At 36.8% G+C, this 22,077-nt stretch overlaps 1 protein-coding gene across 1 annotated transcript in view; it reads left to right on the top strand.

The window, feature by feature from the left end:
* Positions 1 to 17,528, top strand: part of CARNMT1 (carnosine N-methyltransferase 1) — a 44,123-nt gene extending 26,595 nt beyond the window's left edge. Inside the window, exons 6-8 of the mRNA XM_069084608.1 lie at positions 5,416 to 5,529; positions 14,135 to 14,238; positions 14,927 to 17,528. Of these exons, the coding sequence (XP_068940709.1) occupies positions 5,416 to 5,529; positions 14,135 to 14,238; positions 14,927 to 15,028 (320 nt within the window). The 3' untranslated portion in view covers positions 15,029 to 17,528. The remainder of the gene's footprint in view (positions 1 to 5,415; positions 5,530 to 14,134; positions 14,239 to 14,926) is intronic.
* The last annotated feature ends 4,549 nt before the right edge of the window (positions 17,529 to 22,077 follow it).

Genomic DNA, 22,077 nt, shown 5'->3' with positions numbered 1-22,077 from the left:
TCCAAAAAGGAGTCACGTAAGGGGAGCTACAGGATCTAATGGGGATAATCAGCAGGGGGAAGAAACTAGCATTAAGGGAGATTAGGAAAGACCTCCTGTAGATGGTGGGATTTTAGTTGAACTTGAAGCTAGAATGTAGAGATGAGATGAGAAACAGCCAAGATGGCAATGTCACTATATCATAGAAATGAGTCAGGTATAAGAAGACTGAAAAAGTAGGAGGGAGCCAGGTTATGAAGAGCTTTGAGTAACAAATAGGGGATATTTATATTTGCCACTGGGGAATGAATACAAGAGTGACACGATCACGGTTTGACAGCTGAGTGGTCACTAGACTGGAGAAGGGAAAGACTTGAGGCCAGGAGACAAACTAGCAGGCTCTTTTCAGTAGTCTAGGTATGAGGTGATGAAGGCCTTTACAGGGGAGTGGCAAGGTCAGAGAAAAGATGGGGCATAAAAGAGAGGTTACCAAGGTAAAATTAATAGGACTTTCTAGCAAATTGTATATGGAGGGTGAAAGAGTGAGGAGTCAAGTATGACCCCTAGGTTGTGAGCCTGGGTGACCAGGAAGATGATGGTGCCTTCAACAGTAATAAGGAAGTTTGGCAGAGGGGATGTTTGGATGGAAAAGAATGAGTTTGGTTTTGGATATGGAGCTTAAAGTGGAAGTGTGAGACTGGAGATTAGGGCAGTATAACTGTATAGAATCAGTAGCATAGAGAGAATGGCTGGACCCATGGGAGCCAGTGAGATCGCCGAGGGAAGTAGGGCAGAAGAAGCCACAGGACAAGAATCCTCCTGAGGGATACCTGTGTTAGGCAAGGGTGAGCGGGATGAATAAGGAGATAGAGAAGGAGCAGGTAGGAGAAAGACCCGAGGAGGAGAGTGTCACAGAGACGTAAAAAGGAGAGGAGGATCAACAGGCACCAGCAGAGCTTCCGAGAAGTCAGGTCACGAGTGATGAGAAGGGCAAACAACAGGAGATCCAGCAGGTAACCTCAGAGGGAGCAGAAGCCAAACTATGGAAAGCCCAGAGAATTCAGGGAAAGAGAGTGGCAGGCTGTGACAGCTGAGTTAAGAATTAAGGGTGTAAAGGATGAGGGGCAAGTGTTAAGCGTTTGACTTATATCTCTTAAGGTCTCTTTCAGCTCTAAAGCTCTGATTCTATGCAGAGTTTGACACTGAACTGGATGGTAGCCAAAGACTGGCAGGATCATGTCAATTTTAAAAAGAGTTTACTTGTGCATATTTTAAAGCAAAAGGAGTCAATATAATAGATTACTCATGGTATAAAGCAGGAAATACACTGTAAAGGGTACAAGAAATCAACCAATGAGATTGAGGATACAGGGAGAAAGTTAAGTCATTTTTTGGAGATGCTAGTATTTATACTGATGTTGGAACTAAGAAATGGAAAAGAAGAGAATATAAAGTCGTTTCTGGTAGAGGTAACTTTGTAAGAGGTAGGAGGGGCCCAGGAATGGAGATGGTGGTATTGGGACAAAGGTAGAAGAACAATAGTAAAGAAACTATTGGTAAATGAAGCTTTAGTGCAGCAGCATCTCAGTGAAGTGGATCTGGGCTTTGTACCTGAAAAAGGAGAAGGGTAAAATCAGGGAAATTTAAGGGCAGAATCCAGAAAAGCTACTTGTCAGGATTTGGGTGATTTTGAACAAAAACCATTTTAGATTTGGAACAAATAGTAGACTGAAGTCCTTCCTTCTCAAGTAACTGGGGAAGTTTAGCTCTAGCTCTAAATTGGGATCAAAATATGGGTGAACTCAGAAGAGGAAATGAAAAAAAATATATAAAAACTAGAATTGTGTTTAAACTTGTGCCAAGCCAAATGAGAAAATATGAGGATGTGTAATTGAATTTAATATAATTTGTACTTTTTACTTTCACCTGGTAGCGAGATAGTTGTATACTTTAAACTGTTGTGCTGGGGAAAATTCAATGATGTGTGTAGCAAAAAGGAGAGAGGAAAGGGAATGAGAAAGGGGTCGTGTATCATAACAATTTGGAGCAAAATATTTGACAAGCTGCCCAAGGCAGAGAGCCTACTGTTTATAGACCATTCTGGACCTTATTTCATAGTGAAGGTCAGTATCAATGACATAGGGCACCAGTGTCAAACTCAAATAGAAATGGGGTCAGTAAACTCTACATAAGGATTACTAAAACTGTATATCAGCATTATCTATGTTCTGTTGTACTTGTATTTATTTTATTAAATATTTACTATTTACATTTTAACCAGTTGGGGTATTGTTGGGAGAGAAGGTGAGATTAGCACTTCTGATGTAGGGGATGCAAAGATGAATAAAGCCCCTGTCCCTACAGAATCTGGATAAATTCATAGAACTGAAGAGTTGAAAGTGATATCAAAGGCCGACTAGTTCAATCTAATCAGCACAAATTTATTAATCACCTACTTATCTGCCAGGCACTGTACTATACTAGACTAGATGCAAAAACAATGAATGAAACAATCTAACCATCATCCTAGAAAGCAGTCCCTGTGGAGATGCAGCCTACCTACTGCTTCTGAGGTGCCGGAGTCAGTATCTGTTAAAGACCCAGAAAATCATTTTCTCATAACTAAAGTCCTTGACACTATCAAATGGTTCAGGATCAGAAATTTTTTCAGTGGTTAAAGTGATTTGTCAATCCAGCATCACATAGCTAGTAAGGGTAACAGCCAGAGCTAGAACCTAGGCTTTCTGATTCCTTTTCCAATGTTAGTTACATTATACCCAGTACTTGAGTTTATTTAAGATGGTCCAAATAAAAATATAGCATTCTATTGGATCTATTCCTTTTAGGGGAGAAACATTTTCCACCCAGTTGATCCTAAAATTTGGCCTGTGTAACACAGCTAAACCGTTTACCATTTTTTAATATTATACCCATACTGTTCAATTCTGCCTTTCTCATTGATCTGAATTGATAGGTTCCTTCTATATTTTGCCATAGACTCTTCTAAGAGTGCAGATTCATTTTCCCAGTGGTAATTTTTGCCCACTTTCACTCCTCTAATTATCAGAAGCAGAGGCACATGAGTATGTTTTCAAAATTATTTCTGTGAATCTTCAATAAATGCATAATCACTTTGCAGTCTCTCTGAAATCAGTTGTTAATATTAGAATGAGTCAGAATTTTAAATGTGAAATGTCACTTTCTCATCTTAACTGATTTTAAATAAGGGAAGAATGAATGGGTTAGAAAACAATTTTTTCAAAAGTGGTATTTTAAAGACTTCACTCACTGTTCTTTCTAAAAATAATTTGCACATTGATTATCTTATCACAGCTCTAATGTCTCTATTACAGACTAATATCATTTATATTAATCATTTTGACATCTTGATTACAACAATGGTAAGATTTTAGCTTCAGCTGCCAAATGCTGTCAATTCTACCTTTATGATGTCTCTCACATATATCCCCTTCTTCCCTTTGACAATGCTACCATCCTTGTGCAGGCCTCCATCACCTCACACACAGACTATTACAGTAGCCTCAGGCCTCCATCACCTCACACACAAACTATTACAGTAGCCTCAGGCCTCCATCACCTCACACACAGACTATTACAGTAGCCTCAGGCCTCCATCACCTCACACACAGACTATTACAGTAGCCTCAGGCCTTCATCACCTCACACACAGACTATTACAGTAGCCTTCTGGTTGGCCTCCCTGACTCAGGTCTCTCCCCACTCCAGTATATCTTCCATTTAGCTGTCAGATTGATCTTCCACAGGTTCAGGTCTGACCATGTCACCTCCCTGTTACCTCCAAAATCAAGTATAAAATCCTCCAACTTTCAAAGCCATTTTTATGACCTGGCCCCTTTCTGCCTTCCCAGTCTTCTTACACTTTACTCTCCTCCATGTACTCTGTTCCAGTGACACTGGCCTCCTTGCTGTTCTTCACACAAGACACTCTGTCTCCTGACTCCGAACATTATCACTGGCTGTCTGCCATACCTGGAACTCTCTCCCTCCTCAGCTCTGCCTCCTGGATTCTCTGGCTTCCTTCAAGTCTCAGCTAAAGTTTCACTTTCCACGACTCATTTCCCAGTTACCCTTAATGATAGTTCCTGCCATCTTTTGATTATCTCCTATTTTGTATATATCTTTGTGTTTGTTCACATGTTGTTGTCCCTCTAAGACTTTGAGCTCCTTGAGCAGGGACTGGTTTTTTCCTTTGTACCCCCCCTCTCTTAGTACAGTGCCTAGTATATAGTAGACATTTAATAAACAATTGTTTACTTTAAATCCCCTTCTATCATATGGAGAATAAATAATTCTAGAAGAGATAATTTCATAATTGATTTTTAGGGGCAGCTAGGGGGCACAGTGAATACAGCACCAGTCCTGAAGTCAAGAGGACTTTGAGTTCAGATGTGGCCTCAGACACTTGACATACTTACTAGATGTGTGACCTTGGAAAAGTCATTTAACCCCAGTTGCCCTGCCTTCCCCTTTCCGAAAAAAGACCAAGCAATTTTTTGATTTTTAAAAATCTGCAGCTCTATAAAAACAAGCCAAGTTCTATAACTCAAAATAGTCATTTGTGTTGGATTTTGGAAACAGTCTCAGACTGTCTCCCCTTGAAAGAGGAGATACTTAGGTTTTTATCTGCTACAGGACCCGGACCCCTTGATAAATCATATCCCTCCTGGCAGCATTTATCTCCCTTTCCAATGGAAGGAGACTCCCGTTGGGCTCCCATCTTATTTAAAGGACGTTATGTCCCCAAAGCTACTGCAGAACTTGATAAACCAAGGTCTGGGTGGTCATTATTGTTCTTCTCTAAATGAGCTTGAAGACTGAGGGACACGGAGAGGATGCCAGATGCTTTGGGGCGTAGTGATAGCCCTGCCTCTGCTCATGTTAGCCCTGTTCTTGTGTGGCTGGTTAAAAAGCTGCCCAGAGATTCCAGAAGTGCATAGTGTGCAGAGAAGATGCTTCATGGTGCTGCCCTCTAGTGAGCCTCCCACAGATGCCGCACTGTAATCCTAAAGCCATGATATTAGCATTTATACAGCAAATGGCTTGTGACTAATAAAATAAGTGGCAGTCATTGCATTATGTATTAATCCAGTTAGATGAAACCTAATAATTTGATAAAGATAAATTCATGTCCTTATGAAGCTTCATCACTGTCAGAAGGTCAATGCAGTGTTTACTACAGGTATTATATTTCTCTGGCCTTTTTCACGAGCACTATCCTGCCCATTCTGTCACTCCCAAGCTCATCAGTTTGTGGAACTCTCCATTTTCATGTTTTATAATCTACTTCAAGGTGATTGTATTGCCTCTTATTGATTTATAGTCATGACTTTCCTTCTCTTGACAGGTCCCAAAATACCCCAGGAGTTTGATTTTTCTTTTTTTGTTTTGGAATAGATACCTGGGATTGTATTGCTACTTGTTTCTTCATAGACACAGCCCATAATGTCATTGATTACATTGATACAATATGGAAAATACTGAAACCAGGAGGAATTTGGATAAACCTAGGTAAGTTGTGCTATGTCCATGACCTTTTATGGATTGTTGCATATTTGGATAAAGTGCTAGATTTGGATTTTAGAGGATCTGGGTTTGAGTTCCAGCTCTGCTACTTAACTAGCTGTGTAACTGGGGCAAAGATTATTTAAACCTTCTAAGCTCGAGTTTCTCATCTTTACAATGAGGATGATAAAGCTCCTACAGTGCTATCTACCTTACCCGGTTGTTTTTAGGGGAACACCTTGTAAGCCAGAAAGTATGATATTTGAGCTGCTATTAATCTCCTTGTAGATTTTTTTCCTAATTTTTTTAATGAAACTTAATACCTTAAACTGGGTGTCTAATCATAATCCTATATTTTTATTTGACTATCATAATTTTGTTTATCCAACAAACCTCCAATTTTTACCAGCCTTTTCTAAACATTTCAAAGTTGTATCAAAGACATGAAAAATTATATGGTAATATTAATTTATACCCAAGATAATCCGTTACTAAGATATCTTTTGCATGGTTTGAAACCATCCTAACTTTGTGAAATTACATGTGGAGCTAACTCCTCATGATACCTGGTTCTTTTAGTGAAAAAAAGCACGGGCCTAGGAAGCAGAATTTGAGTTCCAGTCCCAGCCCCACCACTTAGTTGCTTTGTGTTTTCAGGCTGGTCAGTTAATCCTCTCTCAATCTCAATTTCCTCATCTTTGAAATGGGAATAGAACAACCTAATATGCTTGATTCACAGGGATTTCATCAGGATCCAATAAGTTCCATATGTAAAATGTCATTTTTGTGCCTTCTCTTTCCCTCCACGATTAGTCAGACATATTAAACACCAAATGAAAAAGAATGGTCGAGAAAGGGGAGTGGGGGTTTATAATACAATTTGTAGAATAATAAATTTATCAGTTATTTCCTTATCTATGGGAAGGGAATTTCTGTATCTAATGTTGATTTTCTCAACCCTGAAAGTGGTATTATAGCTGTTGGGATAAATACTGTAGCCACTTAATGTGGATCTTCCCTTAGGGACTCTCTGTGGCTTTCTTTTCCTCTGTGTTTAACTAGGACCTGTATGCAGATGACTAAGATTTGTATCTCCTAGCTGCTTTTCAGAGAGCCCCACCCACATGTGGACTGTAAGGTCTTCTCCTGGCACCTTGAACTCAGCCTGTCTCAAATCACATTTATTAGCATTTTCCTTTAACTGTTTCTGTGGAACCACCATTCACCCAGTTTCCTGTATATCTTTGACTCTTCCTTTCACTTAATTCTCTTATTAGTCACTTACCACTCACCTGGACTATTACAATACTGTCAGAATGTTCTTTTATCCAGATTTGATCATGCTGTTCTTTTCTCAGAAATCTTCAGTGTTACTCAGCGAGTGAAGTTTATACTTCTCAAAGCCCCTCCATAAGCTAGTGCATACTTCCTTTCCAGACTTCTCTCTCATTATTTCCTCATGGATTCCATGCTTCAGCCAAACAGGACTGTGTTTGTTCCCTAAACACACACTGGACTTTATTGTTTCTGTGCCTTTTCTCAATTTGTTCACTGCCTGGAAACCTCCTCTTCACCTGTGGAATTCTTTTTTTTTTTTCTTTTTGGAAGGGGGAAAGCAGGGCAGTTGGGGTTAAGTGACTTGCCAAAAGTCACACAGCTAATAAGTGTTAAGTGTCTGAAGTCACATTTGAATTCAGGTCCTGATTCCAGGGCCAATGTTCTAGTCACTGCACCACCTAACTGCCGCACATCCTTTAAGGACCACTTCTTAGCCATTTCCTCTCTTCCCAAGCATTCCCTCATCTTCTCCTCCCTCTACATCTTTAGCACTTTGCTTTGTAAAGTGCACATTCATGTAATATTGTGTATTACAGTTAGCCATGTTGTATCTTATCCTTCTACTGAACTATAAAGATTATGAAGTTGGAGACCAAGTCTTATCTAAACTTTGTATTTCCCCCTAAAATCTAGTGCTGTGCTCTGTCTGTAGTAGATACTTAGCACATATTTGCATTATATAATACGTGCTTAATAATTGCTTGTTGAGGGACCGCTAGGTGGCTCAGTGAATAGAGCCCCCACCCTGGAGTCAGGAGGACCTGAGTTCAAATCTGGCCTCAGACACTTAACACTTACTAGCTGTGTGACCTTGGGCAAGTCACTTAACCCCAAATGCCCTCCAAAAAGCAAAAAAAAAAATTGCTTGTTGAGTGAATGAGGATTGCATACTACTGTGTCTAAGGATAAAAGTTCTGTGCTTATCATGGTACTGACATTCTAGATGTGTCTGTCTTTAATTCTTTAAGAATCTCCTGAAAGACCCATTTGGCTTGATAAAAGCCTAAAAGCTTAACAACAAATTGGAACTGATCAATTAGGTCATCACAGGAGGTTGTAGGTTTCCCATTAGTTGAGGCTAGGTCATCATTTGTCAGGCTTGTTATGGAGGGGATTCCTGTTCTGATAGGAGTCGAGCAGATGACCTCTGAGATCTCTTCCAACTCTGACATACTATAATTCTCTGATATTTTATAAAAATACTTTGGAATCTTTAAAGTTCTCTACCACTGTGAGATAGGCAAGGAAGGTTCATTTATCAATGGAGGTCACCTTCTTCTCTGAAATTTATAATCTTAAAAAATATATATTTACTATTAGTTTACAGCATTCAGATCCACAAGTTTTTGAGTTCCAAATTTTTTCTCCTACCCTCTCCCCCCATTCGCCTTCCCATGGCAGCATGCAATCCAATATAAGTTGTAATATACATTCACAATAAACATTAGTCAAGTTGTAAAGAATTATAACCAATGGAATGAATAATGTGGAAGAAGAAACAAAACAAAAATGAAAAAGAGAAAGAGTGAGTAGTTTGCTTCAATCTGTGTTCAGACTTCTTAATTCTTTCTCTGGATGTGGATAGCCTTTTCTGTCGTGAGTCCTTTGGAGTTGTCTTATAGCCTTGCATTGTTGAGGGGAGCCCAGTCTATCATAGTCAGTCATCACAGATACAGTGTGTCTGTAATTGTGTACAATGTTCTCCTGGTTCTGCTCTCCTCACTCAGCATCAGTTCTTAAAAGCCTCTCCAGGTAAATGTGAAGTCCATCTCCTCCTCATTTCTTATAGCACTATAGTATTCCATTACATTCATATACCACAACTTGTTCAGCCATTCCCCAATTGAAGGACGTCCCCTTGATTTCCAATTCTTTGCCACCACAAAAAGCTGCTATTAAATATTTTTGTGCATACAGGTCCTTTTCCCACTTGTATGATCTGTTTGGGATACAGCCCTAGAAGTGGTATTGCAGGATCAAAGGGTATGGCACATTTTTATAGCCCTTTGGATATAGTTCCAAATTGCTCTCCAGAATGGTTGGATCAGTTCACAACTCCACCAAAAATGCCATAGTGTTCCAATTTTCCCACATCTTCTCCAGCATTTATCATTTTCCTGTTTTGTCATGTTAGCCAATCTGACCGGTGAGATGTGGTACCTAAAAGTTGTTTTGATTTGCATTTCTCCAACCAATAGTGATTTAGAGCTTTTTTTTTTTTTTTGCCTTTTGGAGAGGGAAGGTAGGGCAATTGGGGTTAAGTGACTTGCACAAGGTCACACAGCTAGTTTTGTGTTAAGTGTCTGAGGTCGGATTTGAACTCAGGTCCTCCTGACTCCAGGGCTGGTGCTCTATTCATTACACCACCTAGCCACCCCAGAACATTTTTTTCATATGATTATAGACATCTTTAGTTTTCTCCTCTGAAAATTGCTTGTTCATATCCTTTGACCATTTATCAATTGGGGAATGACTTGTATTCTTGTAAATTTGACTCAATTCTCTATATTTTAGAAATGGGGCCTTTATTGGAGACACTGGTTGTAAAAATTCTTTCCCAGTTTTCTGCTTCCCTTCTGATCTTGGTTACAGTGGTTTTGTTTGTACAAAAACTTGAAATTTATAATTTTAAAGAATTACTGAGAACCTTAAAAGGTCGTACAGCTAGTGTGTGAGAGGCAGAGCTGGATATAAGTTGCATTGGCTTTCAGATCAGCTCTTTATGTATTATTTCTTATGTGTAACTATGGCATTATTAATAATTATATTTATGTTCTCTTGAATCATAGGTGTGTTCATTTAATGCTTCTTTACCTTTTTTTCTTGCTATATTTTGCAATAGTCTACTGTCATTTATTTTTGAATAGAACATTTTGAGGATTTCTTGGATTTTTCTCTTTTTAGCCATTTTTCCATGGGCAACTAATACATTGCTTGTGTGTAGGTGCTATGTCTCTTTCAGTTTTGGTGCCCTGAGAAAAAGCCTGTTCAGCTCTAATTAAGATTATTAGCTGTTAAGCTGTGTGTAGGGCAGTTAGGTGATGCAGTGGGTGATAGAGCACTGGTCCTGGAGTTAGGGAAATCTGTGTTCAAATTTGGTCTCATACACTTTGTATCTTGTGACCCTGGGCAAGTCATTTTACCCTGTTTACCTCAGTTTCCTCATTGGTAAAATAACTAGAGAAGGAAATGGCAAACCACTCCAGTATCTTTTCCAAGAAAACCCCAAATGGGGTCATGAAGAATCAAATATGACTGAAAAATAACAACTGAACCACGAAAAAGTTACATGTTAAGTGGATCAGAAAAAAAATCAGTTATCTTTTCTTTTAATGATTATCTATCTCTTTCCATGGTTCCTTCCCACCTCCAGGAATGCTGAGGACATATGTTGAGGACTAGTTTTGTGTCTTAGTCCTTTACCATATGTGTATTATATGAAAAGCATTGGGGCAGCTAGGTGGCACAGTTTATATAGAGCACCAGCCCTTGTGTCAGGAGGACTTGAGTTCAAATCCAGTCTCAGATACTTGACACTTGTGTCAAGCCATGTGACCTTGGGCAAGTCACTTAACCCCAATTGCCTTGCCTTCCCCCCCTCCAAAAGAAAAGAAAAGCACTGTTCCAGGTGACAGAAGTATAAAAAAAAGATAGTCCTTACCTTCAAATAGTTTCTGTTTTACTGAAGGGAGAAAACATGTCATCTTAGATTTAGAGCTAAAAGGGGACCTTATCCAGTGCAACCCCCTTATTTTACAGATGGGCAAACTGAGGCCTAGAGAAGTTAAAATGATTTACCCAAAGTTATACAGGTAGCAGAGGTGGGATTTGAAACACAGGTCTCTAATTCCAGATCCATTGCTCTGTTCACCACATCATACGACTTTTTTTTACACAGATAAGTATAAGACAGGGGTTGGGGGTGAGAAGAACAAAGTCAAGGTTTCAGAATATTTGAGGTGAGCACCAGTAGCTAGGGAATACAGGGAAGACTTTACAGAGCAGTTTAAGGCACGTGAACTGAGCCTTAAAAGATAATAGGGATTCTGAAAGGCAGAGATGAAGGTGAATGTGTTCTGAATGTGGAAATGACTTGCAAATGCACAGGGATTGGAGATGGAGATGTCAGTTCTAGGAATCAGCTAGTAGTCTGGTTTGGCTGGAGCCTAGAGTATGTTAAGGGGGAGTGATGTGAAATAAGATCACATGAAGATAGATGGAGGAGGTGTTTGTATTTTATCCTAAAGGTACTTGGGAGCTGCTAAAAGTTTTTGAGCAATAGTGACGTGATAAGCCCTGTGCCTTTGGAAGATTATTTCAGTAACTATGTGAAGAGTAGATCTGAGAGAGGCAGAGATTGGTGGTAAGAAACTTGTTGAAGAGGGGTACTGATTTTTTTCAATACTAAAAGAAGTCATGATGAATAACTTGTTTCTTGAGTCTCTAATCGGTAAACAGCTTATATAATCTTTATTAATGCAACTAGACATTTTTCACTTAATTTTGTCATGAATACTAGTTTAAAATACTCAGCTTGAAGAAACTTTTCTTTCCTTGGCAAGAGTTATTTAAAAGTGTGATTAATCTCAGAGGGAAATTGAGTTTTACTATTTTATTTAAAGGAAAATACAAAATTGCTGTATGTAAAGGTGTTCACTTTATATTCAGACTACAGACATGGAACGATATTATATTTAATGGGTGTCTAGGCATTTATTTTTATCAAAGGGTATAAATAGGATATGTTGTCTACTCAAGCCTCTGTCTTAAGGTTTGGTCTGGTTCTTAAGGTGGCATCATTCATTTGAATGTCTAAATTCTGAAATATTTGTTAACAAGGTGATCTGATTATTTTGTTTAAAAAGTAGTCTGGGGGCAGCCAGGTAGCACAGTGAGTAAGAGCACCGGCTCCAGTGTTGGGATGACCAGGAGGTCGAATCCCGGGCTCAGACACTTAGCACCCACCCAGAAACACCTGGCTGTGTAACCTTGAGCAAGTCACTTAACCCCAATTGCTTAGGGGTGGCCAGTTGGCTCAGTGAGTAAGAGCACCGGTTCCAGTGTCGGGATGACCTGGGGATCAAATCTGGCCTCAGATACTCAGCACCACACCCAGAAATAACTGGCCCTGTAACCTTGAGCAAGTTACTTAACCCTGATTGCTTTAAAAAAAAAAGTAGTCTGGCAGTAGGAAGGATTGAAGTGTAGGAGAAAATGGAATCTAGTGACTTTCAAGAAAGAATTTTCACTTGAGTGAAAGGAATGGAAGCCAAATTGCCAGTCAAGGGAAATAGATAATAAAAAATGCAAACGGAAAATAGATTAGTCATTCAAGATGATAGGTAATGAATGCTAGCTACTTCAGTATTTCAAGATCCATGATTTCACTTGAATGGTTATTCCCTCTAATGACTCAGATTGTAACTTGATTTTTTTGTATATACGATCTTTGAAAGTTTCTGTAGCCAAAAAAAATCATTCCTTTGCAGCTACCTTGGCCATAAGGCATTCTGAAGATACTAGCTAGGCTGTTCCTCAGGTGACATTTTTGGTTCATTACCAACTCATATTCTGTACCTTTCTTCTTTGGTGTAGTGCCTGTGCTTTTCTGGCATGGCCCTTGAAAAAGTAAGCCGTATCTCTATACCATGATGTAGGAATTCAGCAATGAAAAAGAGAAAATTAGAATTGTAGATAAAGGTGGGGCTAAAAGGTTAAAGTTGTATAAAAAAATATGCAATTTGTATAAAAAATTGTTTTATATTAAGAGAGAATTGCTTATATGAAGGCAAGAAAAAGAAGTCTAGTGAGTGGAGGGAGAGAAAATAAAAAACGTTTTAAAAAAAGGGATAACTATAGGAAGAATTATCTTTTCAGATATGGAAATAGATGGAATCTAAAGAGTAAGTAGATTTTTTTTAAAAGAGAACAAGGAAATACCTGGCCAGCCCTCCCTACTCCCTTATAGCTGTTCTTGTCAGCATTAGCCCTCTTGTGTCAGCCCTCTTCCTTATCCTCCCAAAGGGATGCCCTTTCTACTGGTAGCTGGCAAACTACTGTTCATATTAGATTATTGTGTCCCTTCCCCCCCAAATTTCTCTGTATATTTGTGAATTGTGTTATGTGCAAACCATTCCTCCCAGAAGTAAGTTTCTTGAGGGCAGAAACTGTTATTTTTTTGTGTGTCTGGAGCACTTAGTAGGTGCTTAATAAACATTGAGTTGGATCATTGGATTTATCAAAGACTTGTGAGAAGAATGAAAGCATGGGTACTATTAAGCATTTAAGTGAGGAAGAAGGTACATGAGAGAGTTCAGGTGGCAGAGATCTCAGTGAAATAGGAAGTGAGACCATCTGTTGAATAAAGAAATAGGGATTGAGTAAAAGTGAGATGATCTTAGAACTATTCTATTATGAAGTGTGACAAGAAATTAAAGTATTGTGGAATAGGACATATATCAGTTTGAAGTTGGATAGTACCGATTAGCAGGTGAGGACTGTGAGTTTCTATCCTCCCCTAGAAGTATCCATGGAAACAACAGAGAAGTCTTTGATGAGAGACTCTGGGTTGAGAATTGACATCGAAGAAGGTCAAGAGGGTACAAAAGTTGGTAGTGATGATGAAAGCAGCCTTGAAGTAATCAGTTGTGAAGTCTCTTGAAGTTAGAAAGGGAGTTAGTGGATTAAGTGAAATTATGAGGAATCAATATAACTTTATTTAAAGCAGTTTATTGAGTTTGACTTAGTAACAATAATAGACTTATTATTTTCCTTTTCTGATAAATTGAACAGTAACTTAAACCATAGTGGAATAAAAAGCCTTCAGAATTTTTAGGATGGAAAGGAGAGAGAGAATGGGAGTGGTAGTTTGATTTATTATTAGAATAATACAATTAGAAATATTTTGAAATTACGTAGACCTAATATTCAAAATAATGTACTTTTTAAGTTTTTATGAACCAACTAGATGGTCTTCATTGATCACATCTACTTAATTCCTGCTATTTTTCCAGTCCTTTTTGTTTTCAATTAATTTCATTATGCCTGGGTCCAAAAAAAATAGTACACATTCCATTCTTGTCATGAAGCTATTTATTCTTTTTAGCCTTATTCATCTTCAGATTTTAATGTAATAAAACTTTAATTTCTTGTTCTTATTAGCTAAACTATCATAATCCTATATGAGGTGCTGTTTTAGCTTCTGTTTTTTTTGTGCTGGTAATTTGCATGTTTACTAATCAGGTAATTGATTCATTTTCTTTTAAAAACATAGGTCCTTTACTATATCACTTTGAAAATCTGGCAAATGAACTTTCCATTGAATTGAGCTATGAGGACATAAAAAATGTTGTTCTCCAATATGGATTCCATATAGAGGTAAGGATGGAATACAGATTAAGAACTGTTAGTGCTTATAAAATTTAGTTTGTAAAATAATAGTATGAGTTAGGGAGTAGCAGGAAAATCTTTTCTCTACGTAATATTTTTCCCCAATTACAAGTAAAAACAATTTTTAACCTTTTTTTTTTTTAATTTGGAGTTCCAAATTCTGTCCCTCCCATTTCCCCTCCCTGAGAGGTTAAGCAATCTGGTATGGATTGTTCATGTGCAATCACGTAAGACATTTCCATACTAGTCATTTTGTGGAAGAAAACTCCAACCAAAAAGAAAGTGAAAAATAGTATGCTTCAGTTTTTATTCAGACTCCATGAATTCTTTCTCCAAAGGGGGATAGCATTAAATGCAATTGAAGGACATTTTTCAAGGATGTGTAAATTGTGTTGCTAATTATAAAAAAGCAAGACTTTCACTTTGAACTTGAATGCCATTTTGTTCATTATTTTGTGTATTTGAAACTACATTTTTCCTTTCTTCTTAGAAAATTATAACTGAGATTTTAAACTAATTTAAATTTGTCTTTTCCCCAGTTAGCCTTAAATTTTAAGGCTTGAAAATTCTTTGTTAAGTTTGGAGCCATTACAGAATTTGAAAGCTTGGAACCTGTGCAAGATAAATGAGATATTTAGCGTCAAAAACTTTACAAATGTGTCATTTTCTACTGCAGGTAGAACAAGAATCTGTATTGTCCACATACACTGTGAACGATCTCTCTATGATGAAATACTACTATGAATGTGTGCTGTTTGTGGTTCGTAAGCCACAGTAATTTGTCTCCTGTGAGTTCTTCAGGAAAAAATGATGAATGGAGCAAATATTGAAACAACGCAAAATCAGCTATCGGTGGTGACAGGACACAACCTCAAATCAGTGGTGCCTTCTTTATTCCTAACAGGATTTAGATATAGTGTCTATTTTCTTAATATATGTCTGTTGCTATCCAGACATGTACTATGCCATGCATATTTGTACTATACGAATGAGTGAAAGTGAAGGGAAGATCTTCAAATGTACGTTTTCCTTGAAGTGCAGAACTGTTTGTCTCAAATAGAAAAACTCCTCCTGTGTCTTCATGAGGCTGCCCTATTGTTAGGCTGCTGCACTGATGACTCAGTAGTATTGAAAACCTAATACACTCTTGGCCTTGTTATAAACATGTACACATTCAGCTCAAGAAATGTCTAAACCATCATCATCTCAAAATGAAAATGTTTCTTAATTTGGATGTGAGGTAGAATATCTAATGAGCTTCTTTTATCATTAAAATGAGTTGAGCATTTCATTTCTACAGTTCAACTTGATTAAGAGTAGTATTTTAAAATTTTTTTTCATGAAATACTGAATTGGGTCATCAACACATAATAAATTTAAGTATCAGTACATTTTATTGAATCTTTTGGTCATACTAAACAGATTTTTTAAAAATAATAGTCATTGGGTTGTTTTGAAACATTTGACAAGACCTCAGAGACTGAAATGAGGCATAAAGCCCTGTCTTTAAAATGTAATAAATTTGAAAAATGGACATGACTTTGCCCATTTATTACTCAAGACTTCAAGCTATAGACACATGGACATCAGTGTAAATGTTTACGTAATGTTTTTTCCTTTTGCTAGGTTATATGAATTACTAATAGCGAGGCATTCTGTTTAGAGTAACTACACACTAAAATAAAAATAATTACACGGTAAAATCTGTACCATGGTAACATTGATGTGGTGTGACGTGGGACAATTGTGAATGTGAAAATCAGGGTTAAATTTCTGCCTATAGTATACACAACAGCTACTAATGTAATTTTGGATTAAGCAGGTCAATTCTAATTATTGTTGGCGGCTTTAAATTTCTACCTCTAGTAGTTCCTTTTTGGAGGACGTTTGCTTTGTGGAGGTTGTAATTTGCAGGACTGTTGCTTCCACACTTTAAAATATATAGAGGGGAGGAATTGTTCTTGTTGAAGAATTTCACAGATTACAATATATTGTATCAAAAACTTGTGGTGAAATGTAGTAGATAAATCTATTGGTTATAATAATGTGCTGATAAAATGACACTTTTATTGGTAAGAAAAATTCTGGGAAATCTTTAGGTATTTGTTTTCAATGAAGTTAGGAAGTCATAACTCCATTAAGGTGTCTTATGACCCCCCCCATTCACTACTTTCCTCTACTTGCATATTTTTAATAGGGCTTCTGTGACCTTGACTACAGTGGAAGTAAGAAAAATCCCCTGAATTGCCTTATTCATTGGAATATGAGACTTGTGAGGACTTTACCTTATTCAATCATTTTTTCTTTTTTTGATCCCTGAGTATTTGTAATATTGATTTAGAATACCATAAATCATTACCTCCACAAACTACTTTGAACTTATTTTCAAGAAACATAAAGGCATACCTTCTTTTTAGGAAAGAAAAAGGAAGTTTGAAAGGAACTTTATATGACAGTAAAACCCTTTGAAAAGTTGGAGCATGCCAAATGGGGATAATTTTAAAATACTTCGCTTATCAATTTATCGGTATTTACTTCATTTTCATATTGGATCAAAACAGTTGATGATCTTTTGATGTAGAATTAAAGCAAGAGTATTATATCAGCATGTGTGAGTCAGCTTTATTACTGAACTCTTTTTTTTCTGTTTTCTGCATCTATCATATAATAATGTAACATACTTTCAAATTATATGTAGTGTTTTAATTGGCTAAATTCAGAACCAGTTTCATTTTGTTTTTCCTTTTCCCTTCACAGTCTCTTTTTTTTCCATTCTATAATGCACATTTTCATTTGTCTTGCATCTGAAATATTCTAAACTTGAAGAGGTGGCTTAGATCAATAAAAGGCTCCAATAGAGGTTATGATTTAGTATTTCTTATATTTAATTTCCCCTTATCACTAAATTGCATGTTCATTGTTACTTTCTGAAGTGTTCTATATGCACAAGCATTTTCATTCATGTTTTAATAAAAGGGAAATGAGCATGTAACTTTGCTTAATTTTTCTTGCCATAATCTAAAACAACACAGGTTGATCAAGTGTGCAAGATGAAAAGTGTAAAATACAAAGAAGAGATGTATAAATCACAGTATAAAACTTCAGATGAAGTTGTTTGGCAACTATAAAATGTACTGTATTGATATGTAATCTTCATTCTAAAGCAGCTAAAATTGCTGAATTGGAAGCTTCATGTCTGCATGAACTTTCCTATATTTTTAATTGTGTATGATGGACTTAATTTTTCTTGAACATTAAAATCTGCAATTGCTATGAAATATATGAGCTTGATCATTTGCTTCCAGGCAGTGGGGTCAGTGTAAAGAATATGGGATTTGGAGAGTGAGGACCTGGGTTCAGATCTTACCTTTGTGTCTTACCTGTGTGACCTTGGACAAGTCATTTAACCTGTCTGGGCCTCAGTTCCCTCATATATAAAATGAGGATGTTGAATTAAATTACTCCTAAGGTTTCTTACGGCTCTAATTATTTGAACAAGTAAGTTTCATAATCACTACACAACTTTTCAGTGCAGGAACTAGAGGCAGTGTGATAAAGAAGAAAGTGAATTGGTCTTGATGTAGAGAGACTTGGATTCAAGCTGTTACTCTGTCACAAACTTACTATGTAACCTGGGACTTCAGTTCTTTCATATGAAGAAATTAGACCAAATGATCAAAGTTCCCTTTTTAGCTACAAAATTTTGTGATTCTTTGATATATACTTAATAGCTCTTAAGAGACCCTCTGAGAGTCTATTCTTGCTTTTATGCATAGCCTTCCAGAACCTTGAAACTATTGCATCTGAAATTTGACAAAAAGGTAAACTGAGGCCATTCTCTGAGCAACATAACATTTATTAATGGGCATGCTGCCTGCCAATAAATGGGTCAGTGGCTTTCCTCCATTTATGCCAAAGACCCTGAGCAGATGAACGTTCTCCTTTTGTAGGTTTTGGAGAGTACAGAACAAAGACTAGAACAGGGTAGCCGACATCATGGGATTGGGGACAACACAATTGGTTACAAAGCAGAAGCACAGGGAGCAGAATGATTGGTTGGAAGTATGGTAATGGGGGCTAGCAACAGGCCCCCCCCCTTTTTTTTTTAAAGCAATTGGGGTTAAGTAACTTGCTCAAGGTTACACGGCCAGGTGTTTCTGAGTGTGGTGCTGAGTGTCTGAGCCCAGATTCGATCCCCAGGTCATCCGACTCTGGAGCCGGTGCTCTTACTCGCTGTGCTACCTGGCCGCCCCTCCCCTTCTTTTTTTCATGAGACTAAGAAGTGCTCATTATTTGAATGCCAGTGTGAGATAGTGGCCCAGACTTTTGGACAGCAAACCAGACATCCTTGAAAGATAGCTTGATCGTGTAAAGATGTCAGGCCTAACTTCCTTGTGTTCATACATATCCCCCAATGTTAGTTAAATTCCTCGAGGCAAGAATAGATCAGTGTAATCTCTAAACTTTACCAGTTACAGGCCAGTTGAATCTCTCAACTGGATTCAGAGACAAAGAGCTGTGACTTCAGGAGATGTAGGACAAAAGCAGTTTCAGGACAAAATCTTTAAACAGAATTGATCTTAATCTTCTCAGTTTCTCTCTTTGGTTAATAAAAGATAAATATTTCTCATAGATCACTTATCTATGAAAAACCACTTTAAGGACTTTACACATAGTCATTATTAACAATAGGGTGTACTAGCACAAGTTTTTCCAGTGGAAGTTCCAAACAGGCTTTAACACAGTAACTAATACAAAAGTTGAAAAAGAATAATAACAAGATTGATTATTCATAGCACAAGCCATATTAAAAAATATATAAAACCATGGACTAAATTTAGAAGGGAGATTTCACCACAAGGTAACTAAAAAACTAATCAAACATAGATATTTATGAAATAAAAAGCTAAAGTAATAAAATAATGATAGGTAGCATTAACATCAAGTGTCCTAGCATCCTGATAACCCATTCCCAATGGATTATCAACATATTTCATCTTAAAACTTAATGTTAAAACTTAAAACTCAGATGTCCCACATAATCATAGTGGCATGGTAGTGTCTCCTCTTGGGCATTCTGGAATAAGTCAAACTCAGGGTAGCTCTAAAAGGGCCCCTCTTCAACAGTTATTTCTCTGGTTCCATATGTTCCCATTAGAGTCTTTTACAAAACATATCTCAATACCAGATAGTACACATTTTTCAATAATCAGTTGAAATTAACTCAAATCTTGTGGTTCTGATCTTACTGACAACAGGGCTATAAGAATATCAGATTAGGAACTTATAGTTCACATGAAACTTCAGAGAATTTAGCTCTTAAATACTCTTTGCTCTTTCTATCTTTTTCTAGACCCTGTACTGGAGACAATGCTAACAACAAGCTATTATTCAAATCTGATTTGAAAATGAATCCTTTTGGTTAAAGATTTAATATTTAGCAAAGTAGACATAAGCTAGGGTTAAAAGGCCTTCTCAAATTGGCATTGACTGACCATTATCATTAACTTTCTAAGTTAGCAAATTGTTACCTTAATATATTTAAGAAATTTGAATACCAGCTGAAAACTTTGAAGCTTTAAAGTTTTAAAAAGCTTTTAAAAAGTTTTAAAGCTTAAAAACTTTAAAGTTTTAAAATATCACAGAAGGCCAAATTCTTAAAGCCTTTCAAATTTCTGAAAACTTAAAATTATATAAATAATTATTGGATCTTGTTTCTTTAAAAAAAAAATCTACTGTATTTTTTACTGCAATTATTTAGAACTCCAGTTAGTTCCAATTCCCCCCCCCCCCAGGAGGCATAGATACAAATAAGGATCTTGTCCTCCTGAAATATAGGTAGTATACTTACTTTTAGTAAATAGATGGTCTCTATTATACAAATTAATTTACTTAAAAGTTACAGATTGGACTCCTGTGGTAGCAAATAAGTCCTGGAATGGGATGAGGAAACTAAGTAATTAACTCCAAGTTATATACAAAGAATAGTGCACATTCAGTGAGTTGTATTAATTGTAAAAAAATTTGCACTTAGGGGTGGCTAGGTGGCGCAGTGCCGGCCCTGGAGTCAGGAGGACCTGAGTCCAGATTTTGCCTCAGACACTTAACATACACAAAAACTAGCTGTGTGGCCTTGGGCAAGTTACTTAACCACTGCCCTCCAAAAAAAAAGCAAAAAAAAAAAGTTTGCACTTGAGACATAATCCCACATTAGAGATAACAAATTACATTGAAATTCTTTTCCTTAAAACTGAAGATGTTTCTGATTTAACACCTTGGTCCCACAAATTCCTGCAACATTGTCAAAAGATGCTCATCCTAAAAAATTTAAGGATCTTATCTTACACATAAATATATAACTATAAACAGGAAGATGACAAGCCCAAATACTCATTTACTTAGTTTGTAGATTGATTGAATCCTATAGTAATGCAGAGGTGCTAAAATATCGTATCCACGAGACTCATTAAAAAAAAAAATAACATATCAACTTCCCCTGGTTCAAGAGATATGCTATGAAAGGAAGAAACAGGTTGGGACCACTATAGTAGTATCAATACTGGTCTTCCAGGCCTAAGCCCAAGGGCACCGAATAAAGTAACGGTTATATAATAGGATAAAACATCCTTAGTCCCATTTGCTTTCAGGTAAGAATATAGCATAAGCAGTCAAATGTATGATAAGATTCCATAGCCAGGCTTAGAATTAACAGGTAGGAAGATTTTTTGTATGGGAAACTGAGCCAAGAGGGTCTTAGTCTTCACAAAGTCACCCTCCCAACTCTTTTCCCAGGGACAGATATCCACTGGCTATTTGATCATAGACCTCACTCCCATTGAGCTGCTGGTTATTTTCTTGAGGTGATGAAACATTGGCTCAGAGACACAAAAACCTGAAAATGAAGCTCAAAAAAAAATTTAAAGTCCCAAAAGGTTTCATCTCAAACAGCTAAGTCTCACTAATAACAGCAGGACTGGATACAATTGTTTTCAGCACTCAAGTTGTAAAATCACACAAAAGACTTTACTTAATATTCTTTTCTTCTATTATTTCCCTTTCTCAAATACAACTTAAAATTCATCTTGATGTAAAAAGCAGTCATCAGATTTTAACAAAGCAATTATGTAAATTCAGATAGATAGGAATGATAGTTTACTACCCCCTTTAAGGCAAAAATATACTTCTAATTTTTGTAATCACAAAGTAATACATACATAACTTCTGTACCATAAACATATCTCAACCACAATGGGGAAAGTTGTGATATGGAAGGGATAACTGAATGATTGTTGTTAAAATATCTCATTCTACTTATAGGGCTGGGAAGATCTTAGAATTCTTCATTACACAGATGAGGACATCTTAAAAAGATTTCTCCTATATCAGATAAGTAAAAACATTATTATCTATTGCCTTTCCAAATGAAGTTTCAAACAATTTATATCATTCTTTCAACAACTGAATCTATAACAATTTAATCTATAAGATCCCAAAAGAGTCCAGAGTTTAAAATTTTACCACTTTACTAATATTTCTAATATAATGAATTCTCAATGTTAAGTATTATCTTTATCCAAATTATAGATTGATAAACTGAGATAACTTGTTTTTAAGATCACAATTAACAAATTACCTCATCGATGCATTTTTAACACTATCTTAATGCCAAATAGTAGAGTAAATTCTGACTTATCATAAGCATCTTATTAGGACAGACACATTTCACTTAAAATGAGACCAGAATAAATTCAATCACACCTGGATCTATTTCCTTAATGGTATCACACAGAATTTCAATTATTTAGTATTACATTTTTCACAAGGGCC

Source organism: Petaurus breviceps, unplaced genomic scaffold (assembly GCF_028583685.1).
Source record: "Petaurus breviceps papuanus isolate PSGF00001 unplaced genomic scaffold, PetGlider_PUasm1.0 175, whole genome shotgun sequence".
Lineage (NCBI taxonomy): Eukaryota > Metazoa > Chordata > Mammalia > Diprotodontia > Petauridae > Petaurus > Petaurus breviceps.
This window is presented reverse-complemented; position numbering and strand designations above follow the sequence as displayed.